The following is a 9,157-nucleotide window of genomic DNA, read 5'->3' as shown; positions in this document are numbered from 1 at the left end:
GGTGCAACACATGTTTGTAGTGGGCAGCTACTGAGTGAGCCAGGAAGAGAGGCACTTCTGAGCGGGTTGCACAGGTCCTAAATCTTCTCTGAGATGAAAAATGAAAATGTGTGCCATATCTAACCTTTGGCTCTTTGGCAATTAAAAACAAATGAAAAAATAAAAAGTCCATCGCTATATGTCCATGTACAGCAACTGTAGGAACAAAAAAGCAGCTACAACCGTGGACTCTGAGGTCACCGCGGTCATGTCCTCGGTATTTATTCAGAGTTTGTTTGTTTAAAACAACCTGAGCAAGATTTCATGCAGAAAGTTTTCTCAATATATGACCATGACCAAAGGAAAAATATAAATGCACTAAAAATAAACACAAAATTGAGCATGTAATTTCATTCAGCTTTTTTTCTCTGTAATTCCTGGTGTGGTGAATTCTTTGAAACAGCATTTTATACATTTATAAAAAATATTTTTTTGCTGATTTTTGCATGAAAATTCCTTGAATTATACCTACATGGAATCTTTATGTTGGGTTATATATTTTCCTATCTATCTATCTATCTATCTATCTATCTATCTATCTATCTATCTATCTATCTATCTATCTATCTATCTATCTATCTTACTGTAACAGGCTATTGCACTATTGAGCTTCCACTCCAAACCACTAGAGGGAGACAGTTTTGGTTTTATATCAAATATTGTGGATTTTAGACGACAGCAAGTTTGTTGTGAAAGGAAGTAGCTCATAAAGTTATGTAGCATTATATACTGTTATACCAAGCCGAACGAGATAAGGCCACCATGAAAGAGAGATAGGGCGTGTGTTTCTGTGATAACATAAATATTTACCGCTACGCAAAAGGAAACAAAGACAGTTAGGGAGCAGCTTAAATTTCTATCTCAGATGCAGTTTTGAGAGTTTAAGCTCAAAATAAGCAGTCATGACTGAGAATTTTGACCGAGCTCCAGGAGCGGGGAGAGTCCGTAATGTTCCAGCAGACCCCGGGCTCGTGGGTAACGCGGGAGAAAGTGACACCAAAACCACGCTTTTTAACCAAAGGGAGCCGCTGAGACAGCCGCGAACTACGCAGCCGTTAGCAGAGAACAACTCTGGCTCGGCCAACGTCTTGGTTGGTGGAGGTAGGAAGCTACATTAGCTAATGTAGCTAGCTACTTTCACATTCGATTCTTACGACGGATCGCTAGTTGACAGGGTCACCGAAGGCCACATGTGTCTCGACCTGAAATCAGAAGCTAACATTAACCCAGGTTGACACTTTCTCTGTGAAGCATTTGGGGGGTCACTTTATTCACCTAAGTCTGGAGCTGTCGTCAGCTAGCTATCTGCTAAATGCCACTGATAATAGCTGCCGTTTCCTTTGACGTTGCGACATGCACTTGCTCTGTGAGCTAACGCGGCAATCTAACGATCTAGCGTTTATTTATTTGAGTTAAGTTATTTGAGTTATAAACGCAGACTCGGAGTGAATCTTATGTTTGCATAGTTTCAAGCCCAGATATGACATTGTGATGCTGCTATTAGTAACTAATGGTTTAGTAAGCTTGTGTTACTACACCAGGATGAGCCAGAACGGGTTGAAAATGGTTAAACGGGTCTTTGTATATGGAAAGCACATCATTATCAATCCCCCAGTCCATTAGGCTGGAAGATGCTGTCTCTGAGCAATTCTTTTTGCAGCATGGACTCATAAATAAGTCTGGGGATTTGTTTACCAAAAAACAGAAAAGTGAGCCACTTGGGTCCCCAGTTTATTAACCAAATGTTACCACATATGATTCATGAAGTACGGGACAGGCACACCCTTACTTTTAATCCCATACTCTATAAGCTCTATAGGACAGTGCTTGTTTTTTTTTTCTTTTAGTATTTTATAAAAACTCATCAAAGAACTGATTCTATTCAAATTGATTTTAATGCAAAATGACAAAATATGTTCCTGTATATCCACGACTGTGAGCTTACTAAAACCTTTTTAAAAAGTGTTTGTTTTTAAACAATGTCATCGATTGTATTGATGTATTTTCTTTTGTTTGTTCTTTTTTGATAGAATAAGTAGCCGGCAGGAACAAAATTACAGACCCCCTGTCACGCTTCTCAGAACAGAAAATAAAGTTTGCCTTTTTAGTGTCACACACGTTAAAGCCTGAAACCCACGTTTTGTTATTTTTTTCTTCTTCTAGACTGCAGAAAAGACACCAGACCTCAACAAAGTGCAACTGCCAACAATGCATCTTCCTCTAAAGGTTGTAATGATGTGGACACCTTGATCAAGTCATCAAAGCTTTCAGCTAGTGCTCCAGAGTTTGTCCCCTTTGGAATGAGCCCATATGAAGTAAGAGGAATTTCACATCACCACTATATTTAACCTGATTGCACAACTCCATTTTATAATGACCGAGTTGCGAATTGTGTCAGTACTGCATCCATCATTATGTCCAAAATGATGAGAATCTCACAAAGCTTTTTTTAAAGTTTGGACATGTCACTCTGTATAGTGCTCTGAATTTCTCTCTTTTGTACAGGACCCTGATTACTATGACGACAGTGAAAGCTATTACCATGAACCAACGTTGGCTGAGATGGTCACAGACTTCCTTGGTCACCTGAGCTCCTCACCAGGGTCCTTTGAGTCCGATGTTGAATATATGACCAGTATTCTCAATTCCTGGGTCACCACTGAGGAGTTGTTGCAGGAACTTGTGGAACTGATCTACACACAGGTTGGAAGACACTCCGCACTAATTTTTTTTTAAATGTTAGATGATTTATATTATCACCAAACCTGTCTGAATACATCACCTTGATTTGATACAAACATTCATGCGTATTTGTGATTAAAAACACAGTTGTATGATAAAGTTTTGTTTTCATTGCAGTCTACTGCCATCCCAAACTTCTCCTACACTGGTGCCAGGCTTTGTAACTACCTGTCCCACCACCTCACTTTCAGCCCACCAAGTGGCAAGTTTCGTCAGCGGCTCTTGCTACGGTAATCCTAAGGACAGACTGACCAGCTTTTATTTATGTGTGTTTAAATCAGATTGAGACAAGCTCCTACAACAAACGAGTTGAACTAGTTATACAACTGGGTGAATTGGTGAGAGAGGGGCTTGGATGTACAGCAGTGTAAAAAAAGAGATGTTTTTGAAACAAAGATTGTTGTCTTCTCTAGATGTCAAAAAGAGTATGAACAAAGGGATGTGGCTGTTAAAGGAGACTCGGAGACTCAGAAGAAATTTCACTCCTTCGTGCTATTTCTGGGAGAGCTCTACCTACATCTGGAGGTAAGCGGCTGCATTTATTGTCAGGTGTCTTGGTGCATGTAACATTCTCCTTTTGAATTGAGTTGCCTGTGGTATGAAATGCGCTATATAAAGATTGATTGATTGATTGATTGATTGATTGATTGATTGATAAACAAACTTGTCATTGCATAGTTGCCTTTTTTTTTATACACTCATGTGCTTCCACCGGCTTCAATGTAAAATGTTGATATCAATTGTTGGGATTAGATGGATTCATTTTGAAAAATATATACGCTTTTCTTTTTTGGTTTGCTGCCAGTAACTGTTTCCAAATAATTACAACAGGGGCTTACATCAATTGCTAAAACAAAAACGAGGATGTGGTCCAAACTGTGTCCAGGTATGTGAAACAGGTCTGGACTGCAAGCAGACCGGTTTAGCAGTTTTACTAGAGAGCTAGGCTGTTGTAAAATGGTCAGAATTTGTTGATTTGGCATTGCCTTGCTGAAATATGCAACGTCTTTGTTGAAAGAGAGTTTGGATTGCAGCATATTTTGCTCTAAATCCTTTATATCTAGTTCAGCCTTGAAGATGCTTTCACAGATGTGCGAGTCTGTTGATAAAAGCTGATCGGTCTGTCCTGAAGTTCAGAAGATCAACAAGTAGAACTTTAACGACGAGCAGCTGATTAGTTGTAGAAATTGGGAAAAGTGATGATGGTCGCTTTTTTTTTTTTTTTTTTTTTTTTTTTTTTTTTTTGTGGTAATTTCTATGTATTTCTAGATTAAGAGTGGAACTGGACCTCCAAAGAAGGCAGATATCCTCCTCACTGGTCTGAAAGACTTGTTGAACAGTCTGTTCTCCAATCCTGTGGATGAAAATCTCATCTGTGCTGTCAAACTGCTCAAGGTGTGGAAATTCACTTGGCATGCTTACAGAATTCCTAGTAAGGGTTTTGCTGTCATAGCTCGCATTTAAGGAGGAAATGAGAATGTTTCGAATTTACAGTTGACAGGGTCCGTCCTGGACGATGCATGGAAGGCGAGTGGAAAACCACACATGGAGGAACTGATCCAAAGAATAGAAAATGTTTTATTGGATGCTACCTGCAGCAGGTGCGTATATCAGTGAGTACAACTGCTCTTTAAGAAAATGAAGATAGTGAAACCAACAGATCACAGTAAAACTTTCATCCTCCATCCTGGGTACGAACGAGGCCACAGTGGAGGGGATGAAAATGGTGCTGCTGTACCGACTCTGTTAGTTTGATCAATCATGTCACAGATATGTCACTAAGACCTCAGTAAATTCTATCAGTTTGTAAACGAGGCGCGTAGGTGTTAAGCATCATGGACGAAACTGAATTATATATTTTTTCCCTTTAGGAATGTGAGACAGATGCTCTTGAAACTAGTGGAGCTGAGATCCAGTGACTGGGGCCGAGTCCGCGCTGCTGCGGCAGCCAGCAACGCCACCCCAGACAATGACCCCAACTACTTTATGGTCAGCACCTGTGCCAGACTCCTTATTTTGCCTTTAAAAAAAAAAAAAGAGAGAGAGAGAACATTTTTTTTCTCATATTCTACATCCTTTACCGCCTCTGTATTCATACAAGCCTCACGTTTTTTCACCTCTCAGAATGAACCCACTTTCTACACGGAAGATGGAACGCCTTTTACAGCAGCAGACCCCGGTGAGTCACATGCCCAAGCTACACCTAGAGAGATGAGGAAAACTAAAAATTATAATTTATTTATTTATTTTTTTTTTTAAAGCAATCATGAATCTCTTGTTCTGTTTTTACAATTAAGCTTTGATATTGTAACTAAAATAACTGATTATTTGAATGGCGCAGGAAACCCAATGCCATTATATTCCAATGATTTAAATGGATAAGATGAATAGTTAGTAATCTGAGGCAGGTAACCCTCCCCTCTCACCTCTACTCACACATACAGATACGATGCGACATTATACAGGGGAGGAATTTAAGAAATATATATATATATATTTCTTGGTTATATCCAATGCATTTTGCTTTGCTAGTGTAGATGCAAAGAATTATTACATCACTTTATTCCTCTGCAGTGCACTTGTCTGCTAGAACAAAAGCTTTGCTTCAAACGGAAGTGTTTTCATTTTGCAGTCCCTGAATGTCAGTTTGTCTGGTTTTCCAGAATATGCTGAAAGATACCAAGAGCTCCTGGAGAGACAAGACTTTTTCGATGATACTTACGGAGAAAATGGAAATGAGGAGTAAGTATACGTTGCAAACGTAAAATGAAATGTTTGAATGATGTTCATTTGTTTTCAGAGCCACCCCCTTGACTTATTAATGTTATTGATGCGTGTTGATGTGGTTAACAGTCTAAAGTACAAGAACTGGATGAGCTTTTTATAACATATTTGTGATGTTGTGCTCCTCATATTTCTTGACACCGGGCTGGGAGCTACAGTTTAGCTATTAATAGTTAAGGTTAACTAATTCAGCGTCATCTGTACATCTGAGCTCTCGGGACGAGCAGACTAATTCCAGTTCCAACTTAATCCATCCCTCTTCTGTTTTAAACCATTTTTCATAGGTTTGTTGACATACAGAATAATCTACAATCGATCTTTAATCTCTCATCGACACAAAAGCTGAGCGCCTCTTCAAAAGAAAAATGAAATCTGCACATTTAAGCTCTAATGTTACATCAGTTCATGGTATAGTTTAGAGCCCAGCCTGACAGTGCCACCATGCTGACACATCTTTGGTCATGTGATTGAATGGTAAACTCACCAGACATGTCACATGACAGCCTCTGACCTGCAGGCCCCCTGAGCTTGGCAAATGTATTTGAGTGGCCCACGGTGCATCGGGGTCAACCAGGGCCTCAGATTCAGTTTAGTCAGCAGTGTGGCGTGACAGGGCTTAACTCGCTCCTGTCCTCCCTCTCAGAACTGTCTGTGAGCTTGTGTTTTTGTGGCTCTGCTCAAATAGCAGTTGGTTCCACATAGTGTAGGCTGCCATTAAAAAAAAATAAAACTACCCACACACGCTTATAAAAAGTGTAAATTGAAGCAGTATGATGCATTAACATCACCTTTTGTGTTGTGTTCACAGATCCGACTATGATGATGATGAGATGGATCCCGAGATAGAAGAAGCGTTTGAGAATTTCTGTTTAGAATCGGAGAGGAAACGACAACAATGACATGAGTGGACATCTAATGCGACTCAGCAGTTATATACTGTACTTTTCCCACACCTCTTGCTGGAATGTTGAAAAGCAAAGGAAAATAGCAGCGGATAGACTATGACTTTTGTTTTTCTGCAATTAAGCCTTTTAACAAAGAGCTGTTCATAGTTGCACTTCTGACTCTCTCTCCAGTCAGCGTTATTAGAAAGTGGGACAATCAGTGATAACTGGGATAACTGTTCAAAAGTGTTCACTTTTTTCTTTTTGGAAGGTTTCTCTTCGTTTTTGTTTTCTTTCTGAAGTGCTTTCATCTAAGCCTATACAAAAATGCAAAGAGGGAACTTGTGTGGTGTGGATTTGTTTGGTTATTTTTTTTGAAAGGCAGGTTTGTTTAATCACCATGTGCATCATTTCTCAGACATTAACAATTGCTCCACACAGGCCAAACAAATACATTAGGGCAGCTCTGCAGAAGGCTGAGGACTTTAAATAGTAAACTAATCAAAACTCTGACAGTGCAATTTGTTTAAATCCAATTCATTTCCCGGGTGTCCCTCCAAATGTAAAGACATCTTGCAGGTCAGGGTGACAAAGCTCCGCAGCTAAACGGATTCATCGCTACCCCACGACTGAAAAACTGTTTACCAGCAATTCACAGGTCTCATGAAAAGGAATGTTGTTTTATAGTTTGTACATATTATTTATAGTATTGTTTGCCTGCAATAAATTCTTTATAATGTGATGTTATTCTGTTTTTTGTGTGAGCGTGTTCAAGTTAAAGAAGACATGCAGCTGGCAGCAGTGAAGTTGATTTGCAGATAGATGCACGTATATATTTGTGGATCTGGAGCCTGGGTTTATCTACTTTTAATAGTGAAATTGTAGACTTCATGACAACAAGTTTATGTTTATGTATTTGGCAGATGCTTTTACCCAAAGTGACTTACACTGGACTACTGGAGGTAGTGCCTTTCATGCAGGGGATTTGAACCCAGGAAAGGTGGCAATCTTACCACTACCCTATCCAGTCACTGATACCACCACAGGTGGAATGTGGTGGCGGTATATACATGTAGTGATATCACCCTTATATCTGAAACTGACATTCAGTGAGCAGTTCAGATTTGTAGGGGAATCATATGTTACTTAACAAGGTTATCCAGCCTCTTCCCTCTATCTCTGCTGTACCTCAGAAGTGGGAAGTTGAAACTTTTGCTTTACTATCAACATCAATTCCCTATCGGTTATATAGTTCACTTACCTGAAGAAGTAGATTAGTTAATCATGCTCTATCAGTAATATTTCATGTTTGATATCCCAACAAGGAAATATGACTCCTTATTGCCATTCTTTCAATTCTGATTTACCACTTGGCATCAAGGCGTCCAGGTTCAGATGTGGGAAGTATCAGTTTGGTATGTAGTCTGGGCTCTCAGGTCATTTACTCTATGCACTCTTATATCATAATAATGTGCTGCATGGGTTGTTGAAAACTACAGATCTCAAAGAGAGAGGTGGAGTGAGGTCCAGTTGGCCACCCCAGGCCCTAAAATGATCTGCTTGAAAGTAGGTCTAAGTCAATGGAAGAAAAAGGAGCTTTGTGTGTCATTAATGGATGCTACAGCTAATCTAGCTGACAGATTGATTTTTTTCTTTCTATGAATGAGTCAATGTGTGGTATTTCTCGTGTTTAACTTGATGAAATTTAACTGATGTCACAAAGACAAAACACTGTTATTCCAGACTAGGTTTGATTTTCTGAACAAACTCTGCCATCAAGTGGTTAATATGTGTATGCGCAGTGCTCTCCAGACAAATTTGGATATGAATTAATTGATAGGACAGTCTATCAAGGTGTGTCATCTGATTTTTTTTCAAGGGGGTCCTAAACACATGTGAATAATGAACCTCAGGAAAATATTGAAGAGAGATCAAATATATAGGTTTATTAAGGTTTATTACGTTTATTTTAAAAAAAGCTATATACAGGTTGAAGCCAAAAAGTGAATCACACATTAAACAATTGTGAGTTTTCATCAATATCTCAAAACGTGCCAATAAAGTTAAAACCTACACTCAGAGATCTTAGATGAATGGCGTTTTGTTAGTCAATTATGGGCAATACTAACTGAGATATTATTCTTTTTCTAACTTAATGTAAAATCAAGTAAACTCAAAAAACTACACTCTAAGTTATTCTGATAATATAGTCAATATGGGGCTTAAAGGAAAGTCAAAAGTGCAAGAAGATAGAACTTAGAATTGACTTTTTGAAGTAGAGACCCATCTTCAAAATTATTACACAAGCCAGGAGAAGAAATATAAGTTATGCATCATACCAAAAAACACAATGAAAGAATTGTGCTTCTTCAACAAAAGTTTGTTGTTTTGAAAGTTAAAATGAGACTGTCAGATGCTCTGGATTTGTGGTACGTAAGAAAAAAATGCACACACAATTGGTCAATTATTTAAGAAAATAGCAAAAGGACACAATACCTTCACGGATGCTGTATTCAACAAGTAGAAAATCAGACTGAAAATCAACCTTGAAGAACAACACTAACATCTACTATAGAGATAGGCATTGAACCACAGTATAAAGCTTATCAAGAAGGTATTGATCAACCATACCAAATGGCTTAGTAAGAACAGAGAATATAGCAACAAATTGTTGGCCTCTATCAAACGCTGAAAATACATAGTTAGTA

General features: G+C 38.7%; 1 protein-coding gene across 2 annotated transcripts; it reads left to right on the top strand.

Annotated features, from left to right (window-relative positions):
- The first annotated feature begins 712 nt into the window (after positions 1-712).
- On the top strand, positions 713-7,191 carry paip1 (poly(A) binding protein interacting protein 1). Of its 2 annotated transcripts, none has more exons than XM_075467542.1 (11): positions 713-1,140; positions 2,203-2,354; positions 2,545-2,742; positions 2,899-3,011; positions 3,195-3,306; positions 4,051-4,176; positions 4,276-4,394; positions 4,653-4,770; positions 4,906-4,960; positions 5,445-5,523; positions 6,374-7,191. In XM_075467542.1, exons 1-11 carry the CDS (start codon positions 942-944, stop codon positions 6,462-6,464), a joined length of 1,362 nt encoding a protein of 453 aa, XP_075323657.1. In that variant the 5' UTR covers positions 713-941; the 3' UTR covers positions 6,465-7,191. The 2 variants fall into 2 exon arrangements, with proteins under 2 accessions (XP_075323657.1, XP_075323658.1); XM_075467543.1 differs by having other exon boundaries at positions 714-1,140; positions 4,276-4,382.
- Positions 7,192-9,157: the final 1,966 nt, after the last annotated feature.

Source organism: Odontesthes bonariensis, chromosome 6 (genome assembly GCF_027942865.1).
Source record: "Odontesthes bonariensis isolate fOdoBon6 chromosome 6, fOdoBon6.hap1, whole genome shotgun sequence".
NCBI lineage: Eukaryota > Metazoa > Chordata > Actinopteri > Atheriniformes > Atherinopsidae > Odontesthes > Odontesthes bonariensis.
This window is presented reverse-complemented; position numbering and strand designations above follow the sequence as displayed.

What these genes read in the sequence shown, in the direction of transcription:
- paip1 (XM_075467542.1), top strand. Translation starts at nt 942, where the DNA reads ATGACTGAGAATTTTGACCGAGCTCCAGGAGCGGGGAGAGTCCGTAAT. An exon ending in ATGACCCCAACTACTTTATG is followed by an intron (nt 4,771 to 4,905) that starts GTCAGCACCTGT and finishes TTCACCTCTCAG; the next exon opens with AATGAACCCACTTTCTACAC. An exon ending in GGAGAAAATGGAAATGAGGA is followed by an intron (nt 5,524 to 6,373) that starts GTAAGTATACGT and finishes TTGTGTTCACAG; the next exon opens with ATCCGACTATGATGATGATG.